This window comes from Maylandia zebra, linkage group LG7 (genome assembly GCF_041146795.1).
Source record: "Maylandia zebra isolate NMK-2024a linkage group LG7, Mzebra_GT3a, whole genome shotgun sequence".
NCBI lineage: Eukaryota > Metazoa > Chordata > Actinopteri > Cichliformes > Cichlidae > Maylandia > Maylandia zebra.
Window position 1 is genome coordinate 36,044,345 of NC_135173.1, and position 24,899 is coordinate 36,069,243.

At 39.1% G+C, this 24,899-nt stretch overlaps 1 protein-coding gene across 7 annotated transcripts in view; it reads left to right on the forward strand.

The window, feature by feature from the left end:
- The window catches only part of cacna1bb (calcium channel, voltage-dependent, N type, alpha 1B subunit, b), a 256,626-nt gene that overhangs the window by 152,775 nt on the left and 78,952 nt on the right, over window positions 1–24,899 (forward strand). For 3 of the 7 annotated variants that reach the window (XM_076886302.1, XM_076886306.1, XM_076886304.1), the window contains exons 7-13: window positions 2,008–2,123; window positions 2,228–2,317; window positions 7,067–7,156; window positions 9,967–10,188; window positions 10,280–10,392; window positions 10,498–10,610; window positions 12,788–12,919. In XM_076886302.1, coding sequence (XP_076742417.1) covers window positions 2,008–2,123; window positions 2,228–2,317; window positions 7,067–7,156; window positions 9,967–10,188; window positions 10,280–10,392; window positions 10,498–10,610; window positions 12,788–12,919 — 876 coding nt within the window. Of the gene's footprint in view, window positions 1–2,007; window positions 2,124–2,227; window positions 2,318–7,066; window positions 7,157–9,966; window positions 10,189–10,279; window positions 10,393–10,497; window positions 10,611–12,787; window positions 12,920–24,369; window positions 24,400–24,899 lie in introns of all 7 variants that reach the window. The other 4 variants (XM_076886307.1, XM_076886303.1, XM_076886305.1 and 1 more) reach the window with 2 other exon arrangements.

Genomic DNA, 24,899 nt, shown 5'->3' on the forward strand with positions numbered 1-24,899 from the left:
GATTCGGAAGGCATTGTGGGCCTTCTGGACTCAGCCAATCAGAGCCAGCAGATTTCGTTACACGGGCATTTTGCTGTAACACGGGCAGAAATATTGCCGTTAAGTGCCTTCATAACTTGAATTTTTCGTTAAATGGGGCATTCGTAAGTCGGGGTTCCACTGTACTTGGACAGGAACATGTAGCACACGAGAAAATGAACACAGGGATGACAAACTGTGTGTGTGAGTGTGTGTTGGGGGCAACTAAGAACTAGAGATTGAAAACGCTAAATATAGAATTTTACCAACTGCTAAAGACTTGTGCCCATGTGTCCCTTGTATACAGTATGTATATATTTTTGGTGATCTTATCAAAATTTCCACTAAATAACTTAAAATTTTGAGTTACATATTTCAAGATTTTTTACTTACTCAGAGGTAGCTTAAAATTTACATATCTCAGAACGTAAGCTTTTTTCTCAGTAGTGCAAAAATAAACTTCCATACTGATGTTTGGATCCTCTCATCACATCCATATGACAGGAAATGCTGCAAGCTAATAAGCAGTAAATGGAAGTCTATGTCACTTAAATTATGTGAATGTGTTAGTGGATGCGTTTCTATTAGACTTCTTGAGAATATTTTATAATCTTTAAAAGGACATTAAATTAAAGCTTCTGGCTGTTTCGGTGGCCTGTATGTACAAATAAGTATTTTAGGGCCACATTGTAGCTGTTTATAGGAGCAGCAAAAAATAAGATTATCTTATGGCTTGAAACTGAGTGTTAATCAAGTAAATCAACAGAATATTCAGCATGCTTTTCTATCATCTACTGCTTCTCCTTTTCACCTTCTTCCTCTCATTGTCTTTCCCTGTCTTGTGTAATGAAAAGCCTGTGCTCGGTAGCTTTAATCATCCTGGTCCTCTGCACTCCTAAAGGCAACGTCTGTCCATCTCATTGTGTCTATGGTCACAGAGAGCCCTGCCTCACCTGCCGTGACTCACGGCCTCTTGTCTTTTTAAACTCTTGATTAAAGCAAACATGTTTGATCATTAGTCTGGACGTCGTAAGGAAACGCTGCTTAAAATGAAGCTCTTGAGAAAAATGATGATCCAACAACAGCTAGCTCATATTCCTTCGGTGAAATGATCACTTTGCCCTCTCATCTTCCTGGTTTTCATGAAACTATTAAAAACTATGAACTGTTCAGTATTCCAAATCATGCTTCCTGATGACTGTGTGCCACCAATCCATTAACTTACATTAACTATATACAAGGCATAAATAGTAAAGTAGAGGAAATCAACAAGGTAACAAAATCCTTTGAGCAGGCACTTCTAATGCTGGTCAAAGGCTGTTTGTTAATCTTTTCTTATCTTATTATCGCAATAACACAAGTGAAAAGTCAGACATACTCTAGCACTACTAAGGTTGAATAACTTAATCCCTGAAATGATTCTACTACAGAGGTTGTGAAAAAAAAGATGTCATATGCATACCGCTGCTTTCAGTCTTTATGTTAAGCTAATAGCCTGCTGCTTATAGCTTCATATTAGACCTTAAAACAAGAAAGTTGTGTGCGACAACTGAAAACTGAATAAACATGCTTCCTAAAACAGAACTGAGGAAAAAATACTATATCATACGATTCATTGTTTTCTCTACGTGAAGTGCATATGCTGCCAATAGTCCTATCTCACAGAGCCATGAAACAGCATCATGAGCTTTCTTCTCCACCCAAACATTTCATGTCTGAAAATGTTGGAAATATCTCCTGAGAGTTATGGCTATGCCAGCAGCCTCAACAGTTTCCCAGCTGTCATCTTAACTCTGACCTTATTAATCCATCTGCCCGAATTGTTTGAACCTCAACTTCATCTACAGTTTATCTGTGTCTTACGTAGATCAATATCTGCTTACATGAGCCAAACATAAAAAAAGTCTTTAAATGCAAACTACCACATGTTAAATGTTAATGCAATCTGTTCTTGCTGTGTATATATAAAAAAAAAACCTGCCTCAACAGAGAATTTGCCAAAGAGCGAGAGCGTGTGGAGAAGAGACAGGAGTTTCTAAAGCTTCGCAGGCAACAGCAGATTGAGAGAGAGCTCACCGGATACTTGGAGTGGATCTGCAAAGCAGGTTAGACTCATCTTTCAAAAAGCATGGTTGTGTTTAGGGGGAAAAAAAAAAAAGGGTAAAAAAGAAAATCCCCCTTTTTTTTCCCTTTCTCTCTTTCGCTGCAGAGGAGGTGTTGCTGGAGGAGGAGGATGAGATTGCAGAGGAGAAGTCCCCACTGGACGGTGCGTGGTACAAGAGGAAACAAAACCTTCCAGGTGAAAACAGGGCTGAGTATCTGTTGCCTGCTTTACCATGGTCCATTACCACAGGAGGCCGATGGTAAACCAGGCACAGAGACGGTATGGTTCATCGTTTCCATCTCATGACTGCTTTTGGACATCATTAAACTTGTGCACATGGATCATTTTAAAGTCATCAGTCATGGATGTGATCTGGCTCTTTTTTTCACCTGTCTACTTGTTGCATGGACTTTTATGATGCAAATTATTACTGTGATTAGAGTTTTTTTTTTTAAACCCAACAAGCTAGCTGGCAATCCTATGGAGATGACAGAAGTCCAGGAACTCAATGCAGCAGCCAAAAAATTGTCTGGCATGTAACACTGCAGCATGTCGTTTTCACAGTTTTAGCCTTAGAAGTGCTGTTGAGCACTAAGAATGAGCACTTCAAGCAAAAGTACTGTAAACTCTTCTTCAGAGATCACACCCCACCCTGAACCACTTTGAAATGACTGCACATATGATTTGAGACATGCAGTTTACACCTCATTTTATTTTATTTGTTTAACTTTAAGATGGCTGTTGTGGTCTTTTGCTTGAATGTTGTTTTCTTTCTTCTTTTCTATTACAGTCTAATCTCACAGTGTCACGTATGTTTTGCTGGTAGTTATTTAGTGTTTTGTTTGTCGTGTTTTTGTGTAATGGTTGTCAGCAAACAGCTTTTAGGGGGATTAGGATCAAGTCCCGCCTGAAGTTAGCAGTGACTATTTGGATCTTTGAAAACCATGAACATGCAGAGTACACAAAGTAGTTGTTCTTGCAATTTTTAACTTTTCATGCAAAAATAATCTATGGCTAAACAGATTTTGTTGTGCAATTCTCAGATAATTAGCATATATCTAAAATCTTTAAGGTTCTTTATTTAAATTTAACCAGTCAGTCACCTCAGTATGTTTAGTCTGTTTCCAGGCTTTTGAGACATTTGCATCATAACACATCAGAATTATTATAACAGTTATTATCAGTTAATATTACTGACAAACCATTAGCAGATTTATGTATTTAGCTTGCTAATCTTTGCTCTTTTGCTAATGCCAAATTAATTGCTTCACCAAATAACTATAATGCATAAACGCCTTGACCTCAAACATACTGAAAATTTGAGGACTATATTCTTAAAAACAGGAAAGAGGTGGTCAAATATCCAGCAAGAATTAAACCAGAAGCTGGTTGATGGTAGAGACATCTGACTGAAGTACAACTTGCTAAGGGACATTTAACCAAATATAGGGGAGGTGTGCATTTGCAGTGTTGGGAAGGTTTGTATTCCACTACAGATTACAGAATACATGCCCCAAAATTTATTTTGTAACGTATTCCGTTACGTTACAATGAGAGTAACGTATTCTGAATACTTTGGATTACTTAATATGCTGTTTACAACTACATGAATGTGATTTATTACTATTATCTAAGGTCCGCAGCTACAAACCGTAGTAAAGGGACCTCTAGCTAATACGGTGGGTTTGTGTCGGGCTCGTAGCCGAAAACTAGTTTTACTTTGTTGTCTGGGTCAAGTTTGCTAGCGAGAGACAGAGAGAGGCATTGAAAGGCTGCTCCAACGGAACTTATTGTTTCGGAGAAAAACACAAACGCAGTGTACAGTCGAGTCTTAATAGCTTACTTACAACTGGGCTCGTCAGGCACTCTTCTTGGCTGCAGTGGTTATTATTATATTTACATGCTTCCAGCTCCTGTTTCTGCTCGATGACAACTCGTACTTTTCCACTCTCCTTTTTTCTCCCTCCTCGCGCTCACAGACACTTAACGGGTATGGCAGTCCATTCTCCCTGCAGCACGGACTACACTGCCCATGAGGCTACATTCTTCAGGGCTATGCCTGTAGCATTCTGCCTATTACCTTAGCACAACAACAACAACAAAAAGGCCTCTCTCACCCAGGAAACATACAAGCTGTGTCCCAAAACGTCGGCTGCACCCTTCGGAGGACCCGGCCTTCGCGCTTCGCGGTCTACGTGGGCCGGGTCCTTCGAAGACCGAGAAGGCCGGAAGTGCGAGGCTGTGAAATTGGACGGTCTAGCCTTCAGATTTGCGTCACCGCTGTCTGCTCCTTGCTATCTAAAATATAACAGGACACTGGCGTAAATTCTCGACCGTCTCACATTTCTGTTTAACGTTTATTCAGCTGTGTGAAAACCCCGGAGGAACCCACCCGATGGATTAATAAAGTTTTATTTAATCTAATAATCTAATAACTTTGATCTCAGCCAAACCGATTTACTCCGGAACAAATAAAACACAGAAAAAAGGCAAACAATTACATTTTTAAGTTATCCGAGTGACTTCTATATCATGTTTAACCTGAGTAGCGAAAGAGCGGGGATCTGAAAACGATGAAGCCGGGAGTCCGCTGCTCTCGCCGGCTGGAGTGACCATTGAACCCCCCGGCTTGCTATCGAGCTGGTGGGTAACAGACGTCTCCGAAAACATCGGCACACTTTTGCAAATATGCGATATCTTGATAAACAAAGCACATAATTGTAATTTACACAGCTACTTTCTCGCCTGAAAATATGTTAAAAGTTTATTTTGCGACCAACAAAGATTAATAAGACTAATTTTAAAACTTATTAGCGGCCGCCATTGTTGGCAGCTGAAATTTGGCTGAGCCGCGCTATGAATTCTGGGATATGGTGGGCCACGAAGGACACACCCGACCCATCCTTCAAATTCAGGGAAATAAAGGACGAATTTGTAGGAGTCGACGAATTGGGACAGCCTTTGTCGCCTGGCTGTGACGTAATCGGCCTTCAAATGCGGCCTCCGGAGGATGCAGCCGACGTTTTGGGACACAGCTACAGTCGCAGAGAGAGCATCACCCTGTAGCCATGGCAACCGTAACGCTGCCGCCTGGAACAACAGAACATCCTGACCCGCAACAACAGGAAACAGGAAAATACCACCGTGTAATCCATTTATTTCAACAAAGTAACTGTATTCTAAATACCACCTTTTTAAACGGTAACTGTAACAGAATACAGTTACTCATATTTTGTATTTTGAGCCTGTATGTATACTTTTAACTCTATGGGAATTAGAGAAAATCCAAAATACATTAAAACCTGTGCACCCAGCAGTTAAAATAAATAGTTTAAGCCCAAAATTACTGTGACATTCATGCCTATGGTGAGTGTACTATGTAAACTTATAATCTTAACTGTATTTGTGCTAATTAGTGGTTTTTACTCAAACAATTACTCTTATTACATTTAACATTAAAATAAAATATAAAATATAGCGCGGAGTGTTACATGAAGTCCTAGTGAACATCTGTAAAATATGCTGTCAGTACAGTGCAGCCTGCTGGTCATGACTGCAAAATATATCAGCATTTATGATTAGCCAGCCATTTGATTGCTAATCATGGTTTCCACTCTGCCCTCTCATCTTCACTGTTCTTTGTCTCTGTCTCTGTCTCTTCCTCATGATGTCATTGCATTAGGCCCGATGTGAAGGGAGGGGTTAATTAGTGGGATTAACAACGATAGTCTGAAGGAAACCTATTGAACCAACACACATACATACATGACGGTAAACTGATACACACACATTTGATACACATGCATGCTAATGACTCCAGCAAAATGACAGTAGTCAGCAGCGTTATTTCCCTCAATCAGTTACAAATGGAGGATTAAAACGTATGAGGCACAGCTTTAGAAAAACCGCTCTGATGTTGTTGAAGCAGAAAATATGTATTTGGCATCCGTCAGATGAATGACAGGTATGATTAGCGGAGCACAGTGTCAATCATAGCTGCCCGTCTGGAGAAAAAAAGGATTATAAAACTCTTTATTCTGAAATGATTTACTAAGACTTTTAATGATAAGAAATTGAGGAAATTAGCCTTTTTATAACGTACTCTACAGGCTGGATATTTCATTTATAGATAAAAGATGTGCGGCAGCTGCTTTCAATTACTTTCAAAGAACAGAAATTTGAAAAAAAAAAATTAAAATATAACATCTGTTGCTTTTCTCACAAATATGGGGTTTCTTTAATTTAATCATTTGTGCAGATATCTCCTTGTTTTCAAATCAGTTTGGCTGTTTTTTGAGCTCCTATAAATGAATCATTATATAATGCTTACAACAAAGCAAACCCGCCAACCAAAACATATGTTATCTTAGTGCAGGTACAGGCATTTCTTCAAAAACCGAGTTTTTACAGGTTGATATTTTCATAGCTGCTTTTTTCCCTCTCTGAAGAGGGAACAAAGGTTTCTGGGATTCAGTTACAGAAAGAGATTTGATGATGAAGAATTAGACTTGGAGTGGTCTCAAAGCCGTATTTATTTTCTCAGCCTCCTTCCTGCCTCTCAGCTGCTTTCCCGAGCAGATATACAGGCGTTTGGATTTAATGAACGAGCCCACCACTCCAACGGCACTGAAGTGGTCACATGACCCTCACATTCATGTCATGCTGGCGGTTTTTCATTCCAAGGCCGACTTCAAGCAGCAAGGCAGAAAATCTCCAAATGAAAAACGTGATTGATGCCTGCTATTCATAGCTCCCAATTAGCTCACCCATCTTCACCACACGCACACAGTTGTTCCATTGGAAAAAGAAAATGCTAGCATTTCTTGGCATAATCAACTTCACTTTCACAGATCTGCATTAAATAATGCAGATGAAGCAGAACAGGTCCTACTGTATCCTCATATATATTATTATCCTTTTACATCCGCGCTGTTCTCTTTACAGTCCTGAAGCGAGGCAAAGTGAAGAAGGGTAAAAACGACCTGATCAGCGCTGAGGAGGGGGAGGATCCTTTCGCAGACATCTCCTCTGTTGGTAAATCTTTTTTTTTTTTTTTTTTTACCCACGTCCACCAGCAGGATACCCCTGACCTTTACATGCTGTCTATTCACAAACACGACCTTTACAATAAACCCCCCATAAAGGCTCATCTTCTACAGTGAACACTTCTCTGACTCTGTCGCCTCCCTTTATCAGATCAGGATGCCATGTCTCTGCAACATTTAAACACGAGGCCAAAGATCTTAATAATGTATATTATTCTAGCAGCTCTTGGATTCAGAGACCGAATGTCTAAAGTTTCTCCTGGCTGTGGATCACCTTGAGGGCAAAGGAGCATAATTAACTTTTCTAATTAGGCTGTTGAAATAGCAGGAGAATCACCTGCAGCATATTCAAATTATACTTTTTAATATTAAGGGACTTCATGCTTCCCAACAAAGCCAACGTGTAATTGCTTGTCTGTGGGTTGGAAACAGGCATTAGCAGGGTAAATGAAACAATTTAGCTGCCTTCTTTTTTTTCCCCATTATCTGATCTAATGACTGTTTTTTTGTTTGTTTGTTTCTTTAGAAAAAACATTGCTGAGGGAATAGATGTCATATATATTCCATGTCTCATCTCACTGGTTTCACTCATAATGCCTGCAGTTCTGCTGTGCAGCACAGAAGTAGTAGGTGCACAGTTTTAATGAGCAGCTGCAGGTAAATTTCAAGGAGTGTTTAGGTGATTTAATGGTTTGATTTATGTCCCATGGGGAGATTAAAAAAAAAAAAAAAAATTAATCAGTTTACATTCTTGGCCATGAACGAGTTTATTGCTTGGGAGCAGATTTAAAAGTGTGTTAAATCTGTTTAGAGCACATTTTTCTACCTAGTATAACAGTTAAAAGAAACTTTTTGTGAGCTTAGCTCAATAGTTGCCCCCAAAATAGCAGCAACTTACCAGTAACTTATTAATACCAGTAACTAAAAACTTAAAAACACACACTGAAGATTAGGATAATATAAAACCAGCAGTCTTAAAAAATGTCTATAGCATGAAAATAGAACAGTATTTCAAATTAAAACAAGATAAATACGAACAGAACTGAGAGCCCTACCCCATGTTGTTCTAAAACTGTTCTATTTCTACATTGACCAAACCACAGAAATATTATTTTATTGTGCATTCACTGAATCAGTTTTGTCCTTTCTATTGGTGTCATGTGCAAAAAGTCTCAGTCTACATGAAATAGTCAAATGGAAGAATTACACTCGAGTGAGTGTCCCTGTGCACCAGACAGTTACAGCTGGCTCAGTTTTCCTTCAATACTTGCACCTTTTTCCTAGTGACTTTCAGTTTCTTCCTAGATGTATCAGACTCGTATTCAGAGGAGGGCTTATGCGTAATATCAGCGGTTTAAGTCTGGGAGATTTTTTCTAGGGGGATGTTTCAACTGCAATTTTAACTCCTTATTTGTTGTTAGAAAGAACGGCCTTACAACTATGCATGAGAAAACTGAGCAGTACCAGGAGGTGAAGATGCAGCAGACGTGGAAAGTGAAATCCAAAGTGGTTCCTGCGATAATAGGAGCATTAGGGGATATTAGTAGCATTATGTAAACCCCAAACTGGAAAACTGGAAGAGTAGCTCCAGCAGATTCTACGTACAACATTCAAGCCTGTGGTAAACAATCCAGGCATGCTGTGCAGAGTATCTCTCTGTAGGTACAAATAAAGTGATCTGAATCTCAAACACCCTGAGACCAGTGACACTCGCTTTAGGGGCATAAAATTAGGATGCTACCTTATCTGTATTTATGGGTCTCAGTGGGTACATTGTGGTAAAGGAGAAGCAGTGGAGTACTTTAGTGACCTGACTGGAGCAAATAAATAAATAAATACACACACACACACACACACACACACACACACACACATATATATATATATATATACATATACATATATATATACATATATATATATATATATATACATATACATATATATATATATATATATATATATATATATATATAGAGAGAGAGAGAGAGAGAGAGAGAGAGAGAGAGAGAGAGAGAGAGAGACACACACACTTTTACTCTGTTTTGTATTCCATGAGTACAGACCTAATATTTGAAAGAAAAAAAAACTACAGTTGCATCAAAGCCTTCCTACTGCTCTGTCTAACCTGCATGAGCTGCTCATGTGTAGAGGAGAGAGGTTATTTACAGAGAATTAACAGTGCCTTTGATACTGGGTTCATAAAGTCTGTTGTGTTTGTTTTGGTTGAAATTCTGAGTGCAGCTTTCTTAACCCAACAGAAGTAAAATGTTTATTTCTTCGAAGCAAAAAATCCCAATACACAGAAGCCTGAATATTTAATTACACCACAGCTGAAAGGGCAGGATGTGATGCATGAAAGCTCTTATTAGAAAACATTACTGTAAAAAAAAATTATAAACCAAACCACACCAGCTTAGTTTATATGAGTCACAGAATGTGAGTCTTTTATGAATGGAAGGCAGGAAACCAGTGTGCCAAACACATACCCATATCCATCACACAGTTCCTGTAAAACTACAGCTGGCCTAAGTTTTTCTATACAGATTTACCTTACAATAAAAAATATTTAATTTATGTCTAAAAGAGGAAGTAGGTGGATTATTTTCTCTATGATTGCTAAACGAAAGCCTTGTAAGCATTACAGCCATCTGAGTGTAAAAGCTAATTTTAAGATCACCAGGGGAAAAAAGCAAAGGAAACGAACAGTGATTCATTGTGAAAACTGTGAATCTGAGAAATAATTAGATGCTGCACACTCACACATTTCCTTTCTCACCTCTTGGTCATCGTTTTCAGCTCCTCCTGGCTCTCCGTTTGGTCGGGCCAGTGTGAAAAGCAGCGGTAAGATGGACAGCTCATCTTACTTCCGGCGTAAAGAGAAGAGGACCCGCTTCTTCATCCGCCGCATGGTGAAGGCTCAGAGTTTCTACTGGATCGTCCTGTGTGTGGTTGGCCTCAACACACTCTGCGTGGCCATAGTCCACTATGACCAACCCGAGTGGCTTACAAGAGCCCTCTGTAAGTGTCAGAATAAAATGCACTCCTACATACTCACTTATTCACCGCCTGTATGACTACACGCTCTCTGTTTTGTTGCTCTGTCCATCAGACACTGCAGAGTTTGTGTTTCTGGGTTTGTTTCTGACTGAGATGACTTTGAAGATGTACGGCCTCGGAGTAAGGAATTATTTCCACTCCTCCTTTAACTGCTTTGATTTTGGGGTAAGTGTAGGCTGTAATCCAAGCTTCTGTTTGGTGATGACTGGTGTCCTAAAAGCAGAGCCACACACATCAGGTAATAACTTTACCTTCTCCTTTTGTCTTCAGGTGATTGTTGGCAGCATTTTTGAGGTGATCTGGGACATGATTAAACCAGGAGCATCGTTTGGTATCAGTGTGCTGAGAGCTCTGAGACTGCTTAGGATTTTCAAAGTCACCAAGTAAGTTCACTGTGTGAAACTACAAGGTATAACCATACATTTGTCACGGTTCTGGGTGATTTTGACCCAGCATTTTGAGTTCTTATGTTTTGGTTTGATTTTGTATTATGGGTTATATTCTGATTCCCTTGTTTTGCTTTGTTGATCATTATTATAAATCTATGTTTCAGTTTATTCTGGTTAAGGGTTTAGTTCTTAGGTTTTGTCCTTGTGCCCTCGTGTTTCCTGTTTTATTTTGAAGGTTTATGTCTTATATCAGTGTTTCTAGTTTTGCTTTCTCTGTCTCGTTAGGTCTAATTTCTCCCAGCTGTGTCTCCACCTGTTCCTCGTTCCCTCATGTGTGTATATAGTGTGTGTCCTCCAGTGTTCAGCGTCGTGTCGTACCCTCAGATTTGCCTTTGTGTTTCCGGTCTCAGCTTTCATTGTTCAGTTTATGTGTTTGTTATTTGCTGGTAATAAAGCTGTGGTTTTTGAGTTGCTATTTTGTCTCGACGAGTCTCCGCCTGCCTGCACACAGATCCCTGACAACATGCCTTCAATGCAGAAATGTTTTCTTTGTTTGCACTTTGCAGCCCCACCAATATTATTGTGTTCATTGTGTGCTGCAGTTTAGATGAAAAATGTCTCCTTCTTGGTGTCATAAATCAGACAAAGTGGAACACAAAAACAGTATACAGTGCATAACTGTGAAATATACATAACGTTAGAGTGAGAAATCTTAAGGAGTCTGCTTTTTATCTCTTTGCCTTGACTTTTAATCTGAACACTTAAAATGTGTCTTCAGGAAGCAATACAGGAAAAGCTTTCAATGTATCATAAAACTGAAAGCACTACTTTACTGAGCAAAACCTGAATCTAGCTGAAAATTGTATTGCATTCATGTATATGGTTCTTATTGCACTCTTAAGGTCTTCCCACAGTATTTCTTTTTCAGACATTCTGTTGTATATTTATTGTTGTGCTTGACATAACTGTCCTGTTGTATGAGCTCTTTGGTTTGGGCATCACACAGTCTGACCTTGGTGTTAGGTGTAGGCTGTGTGCAGACAGGAATCGTGGACCCAAAAGTGCAGACACTTGGAGGCACAAAGTAAACTCAAAAAACAGCTTTAATGCTGAACTAAAAAGATACCAGAACTGAGACTTTAAACATAAACTCAGGCAAGCAGACAAACACACAGCAAAATAAACGGTAGATCGCAACACAGAGAAACACAGGGCTTAAATACACAGAGGGAGCAATCAGGGAATGGGTAACAGGAGGGAAACACAGCTGGGGCAAATCAGGCCTAATGAGACAAGGGGAAGCGAAACCAGATACATTAACCTCAGACAAGGACCTTCAAAATAAAACAGGAAACATGACACAGACTGAACTAAAGACACAGACTCACACGCACGCACTGCAACAGAGGGAACAGAGACGTGGGACCAGGGCAGACACAGACACTGACTGGACACGGGGATATAGCTACTAAGGATACACAGAGACGCGAACTACACAAGGGGATACAGCTGACAGGGGAGACAGAGCAACTAGAGAAGACAGAGACATAAACCATAAGACAGAACTCAAAGAAACCAAAGACTAGAAATTATAAATAATATAATAAACTCAAAAACCCTGGGTCAACGACCCAGGCATCCTAACACTTGGGGTTAATTTATTGGGTTGTCCACTCCTGCTAATATTGTGGCATTGTGCTAATACACACCTGCAACGTAACACTTGGACTGCACTTGACTAGACCTGATAATAAACTTACCAATACATCTATAAAACAGTTTCTTACCAGAAGGTCCTAAATATTGAAGCTGTGTTCTTCTATTCTTTTCTGCCTTGCTCCCTGTACTGACAATCATGTCATAGTTTATACCTTTCATGCCATAAGATTAGCCTTAATCTTGTCATTCAGTGAGACTGGCAGCTGTACACCCTGACACACTGATTTGTTTTATGCCACCTACACTTCTTGTTGCTATTTGTTCCACTCTGCCCTCCTCTGCTTTGGTTGTTCTGATATGTGTAATTTGCAAGATTTGTCATATTACTTCTGTCTGAGTCTTCCTGTTTGTTTGTTTGTTTGTTTGTTTGTTTTGTGTGTGTGTGTGTGTGCTCCAGTATGTACAACAATAATTTCTTTGTGCCCCTCTTTTTGTTTGCTCTTTCATGTCAGATACTGGAACTCTTTAAGGAACCTTGTTGTTTCCCTCCTGAACTCAATGAAGTCCATCATCAGCTTGCTCTTCCTCCTGTTCCTCTTCATTGTGGTCTTTGCCTTGCTGGGGATGCAGCTCTTCGGAGGACAGTAAGTGATTTGTCCAACCTGATCTGCTCTTTTTCCTCCTCTTTCCAACCATTTATAATTCATCACACGAGCACCAACACAAACACAAATCTTCTCCTCTTCTACTTCTCGACTCATTTCCCCACCTGACCCTTCTCGTGTATGATCCCTGGCCCAGCGTGGCAGTGGTGACAGACATGTTGACACAGCAGGTAGCTGGCAGATCAGCAGTAGTGACTGCAGCCCTTTGATATCACTCTCAGCAGGAGCTCCATGTCTTCTAACAACGGGAACACCTCATGATTCTGGGCTGGCTGCAGTTAATCAAAGGCCTGGCATCCGGCCCCGTCTGACTCAACTCACACACAAACATTTTACTTTCTCTCTCCTCACATATCATCTCACATCACACGAATACTGCTCTGGTCAGATAGTTTGCCTTTTTAAATCTACAGTACTAAAATTATTATTAAATCCTGTTGAGTGCTTAAAAAGAAGGTAACTGGATGTCTCTTGGCTTGTGAAGATATTTCACATCTCGTCCAAAAGGCTTCCTCACTTCTATAACAACTGTGTGACCCAGGTATTTAACCCAATGTAGGGGGCCCTTTGGAGGTATTCCTGAGGGTCATTGATCCCCTATTGATCATGTGAGCCATCACAAGCGTGGATCATTGCAGCTGCCGAGGTTTCACCAAGTGTAAATCTCTATATGTCATGGCCCTGCGTTGTAGTTTTTGGACATTATAGTGTTTGAATATTCTGAGTTGATTCTTGGTTTCATTTACCTCATGCTTTAAGTGTTTAGTGAGACTAATTCCTCCCTCAGTGTTTCTCTCGTTCTCTTGCGTCTAGCTTCCTGTGTTGGTTTTTGTAGTCTCCAGCCTTATCTCCATGTTTATTTTCCCGTTTCACCGGTCTTGTCTCTGTCTCCTGCTGTCTCAGCTCAGTCATGTCCCCGTCTGGGCTTTGTTCTGTCCCTCCACTCTGTCGTGTCTCCATGTCTGTTTTATCCCCAGCTCCTGTGTCTAGTCACTTGTTTTAGCCTCTGTGTGCACTCCCCAGCATCTCCTCTGTGTAGTCAGTTGCGTCTGGTTGCTGTCTCTCCATCTTGTCTCTATGTTGCTCAAAAGAGTGTCTTTTCTCCACTTTTTTGAGAATGCCAAACTTGTCACTGGGATTAATAATATCCTACCTAGTTTGGAATACCCTATGATCCAGAAACTGACATTGTACATGGAAGCCATGTTATATCTAGCCATTAAACTATAAAGAATTTATATAATATAAAGAATAAAAATTTTCACATTTTAAAGTCTAGAATGTTTAATCAACCAACCATACAACCATCCATCCATGTTTACCTGCTTATTCAATTAATGGTAGCAGGGACCTGGAGCCTATCGTGCACGTGTTGCACTGTGGGAGAATGCCAGACCACCCGGAGAGAGAACCCATGGAAGCATCGGGAGAACATGCAAACACAACACAGAGAGGGGTCAGCTGGCTAGCAGGAGGCTGGCAGAAAAAAAAACAATCAAGTAGAACAATTAATCTCAGTGAAGTTAGTCCAAAGCACAAGGAAGCACCGTGCTTCCCAAGTGGGAATAAGCACAGACTGGAAAACCAGGGTAGCTGAGGCAGGGATTATATTTGATTGCAGACACGGATTCAAAGAGTAGTGGTGAAAAACAATCAGAAAAAAATTACACACAGTGATGTCATTTGTGAGACAAAAAAAGGTGCTGGTATTTCTGTGTGTCCACCATTTGAAAAACAATAAGCAACACATGGAAGTATTTAGTATTAAGTAGTGGAGTATTTCTTAATCATTCTTTTTAATTTGGAAAAACTGCACTCATTTGCTTTGCAATGTTCTTCCTCCAAGAAAGTTTAAACTGAACAACCAAAACACATTTAAAATGATATTTTAACCAAGTAGTGGCACATTATGTGATAAAACAACAACAACAAGTTTTTCATCAAAAACAGGCTTCTAGATGTATTTATCGGTGTCAATGGTTAGTACTGTTGCCTCACAAGAAAAAGGAAAAGCCTAATGTGCTGAATGACCTTTTTATTTGGAGTTAGTATGTTCTCAAAGACTGATTGTTGTAAATTCGAGCGTGGATGAGCTGTTTGTCTCTCTGATGTCCCTGCCTTTTAGCAAAGTCAGCTGGGGTGACTTCAGTCACCACGAAAACACTGGTTTGCAAAGCAGTTAAAAAACATGGATGGATTTATGTTCCTCCTGGTCAGGCATACCTGACCAGGAGGTCACAAACTTAAACAAAAATTAAAACAAATAGATGAGTTTATAAGCTGTAGTGTTTAATAGGTTGGATTCTATGTCAGGTTGTCAGAGTGATGAGTCCTGCATGATGTTATAAATGTTATAAATACGCTTTTATTTAAAGCATTGACCTCAGATGGTTTAAGAATCTCTTCTCCATTGTATTTTTCTCCGCTCTGGCAGGTCATAAATACACTCAACTGAAATGCACAGACGGCCTTCATAAAAACCACAACTGAATTTCTTTGAAGCAGGAGGCTGTTGCCATGGCATCAAGCCTTACATCAGTCTGCAGCATCATTAACATCACATCAGTCTCTGGTGATGGACAAGTGTGAGATGAGTCTGACATCCACATGGTGCTTGTAGCCAGCTGAGCACACCAGGCTGAGCACAGTGTTCTCTGCCCACCATAACAACCATGCTATTGTTAATTCCCTTATTCGAACATTTTTACCTTTAAAAATGTGCCCAGGATTTTAAATATTTTTTTTGTGTTCATGAGTCTAAACATAGAAGTGGTTCAGTCGGGTCAGGTAAAATCTAAAGAAACCGCAACAGTTCCTCAGACAGAGCTTCGTTTTAAATAAAAAGTTTTCAAACCTTTTTTTTTTCTTTCTTTCTTTTTCAAACCTAAGTAGAAGACTGAATGGCCTTTTAAAAGGCAGCAGAAGTGCTTTGTTATACCCAGGCTTTATTTTTGGCTCAGAGATTATGTACTTGCTCTCAGAACGGTAAAAATTCTGAGAACTGAAAGATAAACAGCTTGAGGTAGAGGACTGTGTTCATCCTCCTGCTGAGACTCACAGGACATCGTTGACTGTTTTGCAAAAGTGATAAGCTCAAAAGTGCAGGATTTATTATAATGCAATAATTTTTGGTTTTCTGTTGGCTGCTTTGTAGCTTTCAGTTTTAGAGGTACAGACCTTCTTTTGTTGATTAACTCTGACTTTTTGTGGGCACAGGAGAGATGGCATTTTTACATTTTCTGCTCAGGCCCTTTTAAGTGTCCAGGATTGGTAATTGTACATCCTTTCAAAACAGATCAGAAACAGAAAACATCAAAGGACAATTGTTTACTCCCAACCTGTTTGACATTCCAGTTAATGAGTTTTTGGAACATTTTAAAAGACTTGGCATTTCATCAAAAAATTTAAAAGATTAATCTGCAATGAAAATAATCACTCGTGGTCAGTCAGTCCATCCAGGAATTTATTATGCTGCAAAGATGTAATACAAATTAAAATTAATCCCATCATTTTCTACAGTGTTTCAGAACTTCTTCAAAAGCCAGAGTGAACAAAGAAAAATCAAGGCTGAGGTTCCACAGAAAAAATCCGTCTGACTGTGATCTGAAATGCATTTTTAAAATAAATGTTACCAACACAAATTAATTGTTTGTCAAGTCTTATGACACTTCAGCGTTAGCATATTGTGTAGATGCTAATCTAAAAGTGCTGGCTGAGCCTGCACCCGCTCAACTTGCTTGTTGAAGGAAGTCGCACATTGACCATGGCGGTTAGCAAGAGGAAATTCATGTGTTATGGTGCCACATCATTGAAACATCTTTACTAGCTAATGCTAGCTGTGTTCCTCAGAGCAGTGAAAACAGTTCCAGCGGTAGCTTGCCTCGCCTCGCGTGCTATTCCCCATCAGTTTACTGTGAAAGATTCACAGTTTATCCACAACGTGCATGCGCAAATCACAAAAAAAGAGATGTTAAACAGTGACAGCTACAATTTCCTATGAGTACAAAAGAAGCAGAGCTTTGAGCAACAATAGACAACCGTGGTCACAAGATGGCAGTGATCTAAAGCAGGGGTAGGCAACCTTTTTGATCATGAGCGCCATCTAAAATTTCCTCAGAAGTCAGTGTGCCATATGATTGCATTAGCAATAAATTTAATAACGCTCTATATTAACAGTTACACACTATATAGAACAACTTTATAGAATTATATTTGTTCGCAGATGTTGGCAGCTATCAGCGAATAGTTATCAGCTATTTTGAAACAAAAAAAGACACTTTTTATCCATAACAGTAAATGTACTATACAACAGAAAATGCAAATGCTATTTATGGTCTCCTCACAACAATGATAAGAAAAATAAACTGAGCCAATATGGCATGTTTGTTAAAACAGAGACACAAATGTTAATGTGATCTCTGGTCTCCCACTCAGAGACACAGGTCTCCAAGTGTCCAGCATTCAGACGGCTACCTGAGGACACTCATGTGAGAGAAAATCTGCTCACACAGATATGTAGAGCCAAATACTGTCAATAAGGCCTCTGCAATGTTCTGAAGACAGTTAAACTTGTCAGGTAGTGATGTCCAGCAGGTGAAAATGAAAGCTCCATGAACACGCACAGCTGTGGATTCCAGCTGCGTTCGTAGTTCTGTAAACTTTGACCCCCACAGAGTCGAGGTTTTCAGTTCAATCAGCTGCATTTCGATGTCGCATTAACTGGCATTAACTCAGCCAGTTAATACGAGACAAATCCAGCTGCTCATTAAAGCTTTCTGGTTTGATCAGAAAAGAAAACATTGGTCCATACACCTGAAAGTCCCGAAAACGCATTGTGAATTCTGTCTCGAGTCTACGGATGTATCCGTGTATTTCCGGGGTGCTGACAGCTCCTGAAGCATTTGTGTCGGAATGTGGAAATTTCAACATCACTTGAAAAAACTGCCAGCTAGCAACGTCCCTCTCACCAGTAGGCTAAGTTATTTTTAGCCAATTACAAGTTGAATCTGGTAGTTGGGGCTGTTAGCTAAGATACTGTCATTAAGAAGAGGCACAATTAATGTGTCTATGCGAGCTGATTTGCGATGTGCACCGCTGGCCCAGCCATTTATTTTTTAATGCACCTGCTCAGATTAATTCACTGCGTGTCGTGCCCAGGGCTGGACTGGGACAAAAAATCGGCCTGGGCATTTTGACTAGAGACCGGCCCACCAGGTATTATAGGACAAGCCATAAAGCCTTTGAATGAAAACAGATGCCGTTGTGACAGTGATGTACAGTCTTGTTGGTATATGTATAATTTCTATACATTTTACATCAGATAAAAACTTTGGTTGTAAGATTCAGATAATTAGTTATGAAAAGCGAGACATTTTAAATGAGAATAAGAAATAAAAGTATTTCTTTGTGCCCCCCTTTCCCTGTTAATGCCCTACCTGGCCCCCTGGCAAAACTTTGCTAGACCCGCCCCTGCACAGTTACCAGCTGTCAGCTACTTAGAAAAGCATCCTGGTGTTATTTGTCTCTCAGAAACAGTTCATAGCTTCCGTTCAACTCATTCATGTTAACTAAAAGGTAAACCTGTTTCTCCATCACCTGTTCAGCTCTGATGATTCAGTAAGGACATCTCCTGGTTTCATCTTCATGTTTCCCTCTCACCACATATCCAAACTGATATCATGACCAGCAGCTTTTACAGCTGTGGCTCCAGCAAACATCAGCTGATACTAGAAATTAATATTAAATAAATTCTAACAACAGCTGATCAAGCTTAAACGTGCTGCTGTTGTTTAACGTGACATCCGCTGGTTTCCTCTTTCTGGCGCAAAGTGAGCGATAAACAAACAAGAGAGCCGATCAGCTGATCATTGATCAGTTTCATGATTGAAGTAGAAACAGAAGAGAGAGGGGGAGAGAACGAGAGAAGAAGAGGCAGCTGCAGCATAAAGACACAGAATAACTCCACCTTTGTGTCTTTTTCCATTGTAGCTGAAGTCCGGGACAAACTGTGTTCCTTTTCAGCTCAATACAAAACACCTAATATTTTCTCTGAATGTGGGACAATTCCGTTTTTTTAAGGAGCCGTTGGCAACTCTACTAACTAACCTTATGAATAAAACAAAGTTCACTATCAGTAACATAGTAGCACCCACCCAGCTGTATAGAAACTCCGTCATGCTAGCTAGTACGCAGTACGAGTTATTGTAACTGGCTGTAAAAAGTCAGCACAACGAAAATAAACTCCACCTAAACTTGGTTTATATCTGACCCAGATAGACTGCAGGCCATAACTTCTTACCTGAAGTTCAGTTCACCTGACACTCGGACCGGCGGCCGCATAGGGTCTCTCCTACTCCTGCCTCCCCTTTCCCTCATCCACCTGCTGGCCTCTGTGGCAGCTCCGCCATAGCCACCACCAAACAGCTGAGTTATTTTTACACATTGGTCAGCATCTGGCCAGACCACCACCTTTCATTCTTTATACCGTTTCAAAAAACAAAAAAAAAGAAAAAATCATCGGCCCATAAAAACGAAAAATCACCATCAGCCCACCGGGCAAATGCCCGATGGCCAGTCCAACTATGGTCTGCCATCAGTTAACCCTTCGTGCCCAGGGTTGCTGACCCCTGATCTAAAGGATGGATGCAAACAGCTTTATGACAGCAGTGTCTGAGACAAATAGAGATAAATTTCTTTTCTTTGCTTCATTTTAATCGATGTCTATTTTTAGATTATAATTGTCCTGGTAGAATGCAACTGGGTTTTAGTAATAGCTTATCTTCTGTTGGAAAGCTTGGCTAGAAAGGTACATTCTCAGTACCTGTGGCATAGGTCACTTGTATGAGCTAATTAATTCCAAGTAACATTGAATTTCACCCACTGTAACTGAAGTAGAAACTTTTGGTTGGGCCACACTGAAAGCCATTTTATTTGTCAGAGAACTACATTAAAAACACCAAAAACATAATGGAGAAATTTCAGTTCAGTGACTCAAGCTTTCAGCGGCTAGCCTTTGTAGACGCCCTGTTTCCAACTGCTGTGTCAGCATTCACTCATCAGTCAAAGCTGCCACATCTCTAACTTTGACCCTTTGTAGTGTTAAAAAAAAAATCAACATCTGTGCAGTCGAAGAGTCTGTTCGTTTTTTGTGCCAGGCTGTACAGTAAACATTATTATTAACAAGGCGTCTATGTGGGCTGACTTCAGTTTAGAGCAAACTTTAAGTGGCCATTCTAGTTTTTCTTATAACTTAAAGTTAACACATTGACACTGTTTCTTATCTAATAGCAGGATTTGCCACTTATTTTATGAAAAAAAGTGAAATCAGATAAAAATAAATAAATACTAAATCTTGGGTACTGGTTGATGACAAAAATTATTCAAAAATCTAAAAACCTATAATATGAAAATATTTTAGCTGCATATTTTAAATAGTCATGTGTTAATTGCCGTTATTTATACAATATTAGCTGTTGTTGTTGCTGTTGTAAATGATGTATGATGTAGGAGAGTGCGAGCATGAGCTTGTGGGGAGTTTGGCCTTCTATGACTCTGATTTAATGAAGTCTCCATGGACGACACATGGAAGCCAAACAGTGTGCTTCCAATCCTTATTATCAGAGTAAACAGAAGCCTGCACACAAAGGGGCAGCAGCAAAATGCAGCATCCATTCTCAGATTCCACTAATCCCCGGTGAACGAGGGGAAAAAAGACAGAAGTGTGGGATGGAGAGAGAGTGTGTGTGGGTATAAAACAGGGAATGAAAAGAATAAAAAGAGGGAATACCGATATGATGTGAAGTGGAGAAATTGGTGAAGAAAGCAGACAGGATGAATTAAAGACAAATCATTTCCCCAAAATTTAGGGTGATGATTTGTCACTTTTTATTCCAATTTAAAATCATCCTAACACAAATAGTGTAAAGTTATGTACCCCAAGGTAAAGTTTATGTAGCTGAAGCATATATATGTGTGTGTGTATATATATGTGTGTGTATATATGTATATATGTGTGTGTGTGTATATATATATATATATATATATATATATATATATATATACAGGTCTATACAGGCCAGAACATCCAGACTGGCCAACAGCCTGTATCCACAAGCTGTGAGGCTCCTGAACTCTCTGCCCCCCTCTCACGGACAATAACCATATCCAACTTCTTAATAGCAATGAACTGGTCTGCATTGGTGCATCATATCTTTATTCTCTTCCCCCTCCTGCCCCCCCCCCCCCTCTTTCTTAAATAGATAACTATCATATCTGATATCATATCTCACAGTACAATAATATTGAATGGGTTGCATTGTTGTATTTTGTCATGTTTCTCAGGTCTTTGTCTGAATTTCTACGAACATTATTGCTAAGGATTGTCTTATTGCATTGGAGTCACACTGGGTTAAATATGTACACTTGGGTTTTAAGGGGTATTTATTATTTTCTTCTTTTTTTGGGTTGTATGGAAGCCCCAAACGCAATTTCATTGTTCTTGACAATGACAATAAATAAATACTACTATATATATATATATATATATATATATATATATATATGTATGTGTGTGTGTGTATATATTACAATTTATATGATAAATTATTTTTATATAATAAAAATAACCTTGCTCGAAATTTGAGATCAGTTTGAGGTACCTTAGAGTCGATGGTTCTATTATTAAAAAAATAGATAAAGTAATTTGAAAATGCCGATGTAACACCACAACAGGTCAGATTTTGCAGGAATTTTTTTTTTTTTAATATTCTGTTTTTAAAAAGATTATTTTACTAAATATCAGTATTTATATTGACCTGAAATTATCCATGACTGGTCAGAGCCAAGTATACATGCATACAGTACACACACACACACACACACACACACACACACACACACACACACACACATGTGGCTACAGCTGGGTCTGCTCTTTTGCACCAACAGTCGCTTTGGTAACTGTCGGCGCTCCACATCCTCTCCTCATCTTAAAGTCTGTTCCTTTTCCTTTTGCCTCTCTTCTACATGTGGGTTTGACTTCCAAAAACAATTTTCCCCAGCATGTTCCATTCTGGTTTTTGCATGACATATCACATGCTTGGGGATTATATGGCTGTTAAGACATTAAATTTTTATACAAAATTGCAAAATTAATTGCATTTCAACTCAAATTTACAGTATTTGAACCCATATAAGTCATTTTAGGTGAATACTTGTAGAATGCCTATTGGAAGCATTCAATGGGAGCTTGCTATATAATTCCTGAACTTTAATATGCATCTTGCTTGACTATCACATGAAAACTTTGTCAGGATTATGCTGTCTTCTGAATTCTATTTTTTCAGATTTTTTTATTACACCTTGAAGTCGGGAGACATTCAAGATGGAAAGAATATTTATTTATATTTGATTGTAAATTTATAAAGAATTTTTCAGCTCTGCATATTTTGCTTTAAAACTCACCTGCAATTTTGTTCTGATTACTATTTTTTATTGTTTACTTTGTTATTTTTTTATTGTAAAGCACTTTGATTTTAAATGTCCAATATAAATGAAACAATAAATTAATAAATAAAATACTTTTTTGTTTATATAAAAAAACTGGAGATCCATTCAAAGAAAAAAAAACCTAAAAAACTAAAACATAAATATTTTAGTAAGAAGCATTTTAACTGAAATCCAGGATGCCTAGAATTAAAGGTATCCCGGTTAAGGGCTTTCTACACAGGCAGCAGCTAGCAGCAGAGTAATGATAAGACACATAGAAAGTCATTGATATTCAGTCACTTAAAGCAAAATCTATGCTAGCAAGCAATTGTTTATAAATGATATGACACTGTTATATGTAGGATTTAAATGTTAAAATAATGTTGGCTGTACACAGTTTTACACAGTATCTCACAGTCTGGTTAGACGTTCAAATGTACTGACCAATTTACTAATATTTCTCAAAACTTTAACTTTATCCAACTTAAATAATGCACATTTAATTTGTAAATATCAACAGCTACCCACAGTGTGGTGTAGTTCCAACAATAGCTTTAAAGATAAAAAAAAAGACATATGGATATGTGGAATACCATGCACAATGCTTGCTTTCTTCTTTGTTCATACTCAGTCACAACTGAAAAGCATCAAAGGTGGAGAAGAAATCACTCAAAGTATGGGTAGGAAAAGAAGTTGGGTTTGCTTAAAATGGGTATAGTGATAATTCATAAATCTGTTGCTATCCATTGGAACTCTGTTGCCACCTACATACATATAAATTCACATTAGTTACATATATTCAGTCCAGCCAGAACCTTGAACCCTCCACAAATCCTGAGTCAGGTGCTTTACAGCAGCGGTCCCCAACCCCCGGGCCTCGGACCGGTACCGGGCCGCGAGAGTTGAGGCTCAGGTGTGAAATGTATGGTTTTCAGGGTTTTTATCGGTTTTCAGTGTTATTTTGTTATCGTTTTTATTGTTAACTCTGTTTTCCTGGGTCTTTTCACGTGTGTTATGAATAAATCTTCTTTTTTTCGGTACCGGTACTAGTTTTATTTATCCGCGACACCTTAAAGGCCGGTCCGTGAAAATATTTTCGGGCATAAACCGGTCCGTGGCGCAAAAAAGGTTGGGGACCGCTGCTTTACAGGACAGAAATTTTAATAGCAAAATGACACACAAAATACAACCAGTTGAGTATCTGATGTGTTGTGCCCATTTTGCAGTGTGACACAAGGACCGGACACACACAGCGTCGACAGTTGAATATTTACTTGCAATGTTTAATGCCACTCTGAGTTATGCAGTTTTCACACTGCTCAGCTGAGTTCCAGCTCAGCACACACTGCTCTCCTCCAGCCCCTGGCAGCTACTGAAAACGGGGAGGCATAGTTAGTGAGATGGAGGTCAGCTGTGTGGGTGAGCCATCCCTTGACACCACACCCTGAGCTCACTACTCCACCCCTACCCTGCAGCTGAGCCACGCCCCGCTATATGCAGCCTGACTCAGTTCGATTGCAGTGCATTGGCATGTGATCTGACCACAACAGAATTTAATAAACCAGAAGATAAATTTGAAACCAGTTGACTAAATCCGTCTTAAACTAATTTCTTTCTTTGCTTTTTAGAGGAAAGGTGAATATAAACTAAGTAGAATTTGAAACCGGTGAACAATCATTTGTTTTCTCATATTAAAAACAATCACAAGTGCTAATTTTTAAAATAACATACATTTAAAAACAATACATATTTCCCATTATTTTGCCATGAATTGAAATTTTTTTTTTTCTTTTATCCAACCTCAAACATTTCTTATACCTGCCTTTTTATTTTCATCATTAACTGAATGAAGTTCAAATGATGAATAGTAGGAATGCAGGTTCAGTTGAATGACCGACCCATCCTCATGCATTTCTGTGTCACTCTCTCATTGTCTTCTTTAGTTTCAAGACTGCGGATTCAGGTTTTGGCAGGTTTGTTGGGTCATGTGGGGGCTTTTTGCAAAGATTTAGAGTCTTTTTGTTGAAAATGTGCATGTCTGATGAAAGTATGTCATTAAGCTAGAGCCTCTTATTAACGTCCATTATATAGTTTCTAAATTGCTTCAGTGTCGTAGAAATCCAGTAAAGAGAACTGAATCCACTTTGGATCCATTATATCAGACATACATATTGAAGTCTTGTGTTTATCTTAATACTAACATACTTGCAGCAGAGAATAGCTTTAAAGGTTGTGTGGCAAGAAGATATTCTGTTAGTGAAGCTGTAAATACTGGAACGTTATCTTATATTCTTTGGTGATTTCTGTTGGTGCCTTTTCCGCATGTTCAGTTTTCCATTCAGGTTTTCTCTTTTCTTGAGCCCAAAACAGACTGGCACTTTCTGATGCATGCCAAGATAGCCATGTGTACTATTTTATGTGCTTCATACAAGTTACTTTAATTTTAAGGTGATGAAGCATGGAAACAACCAGG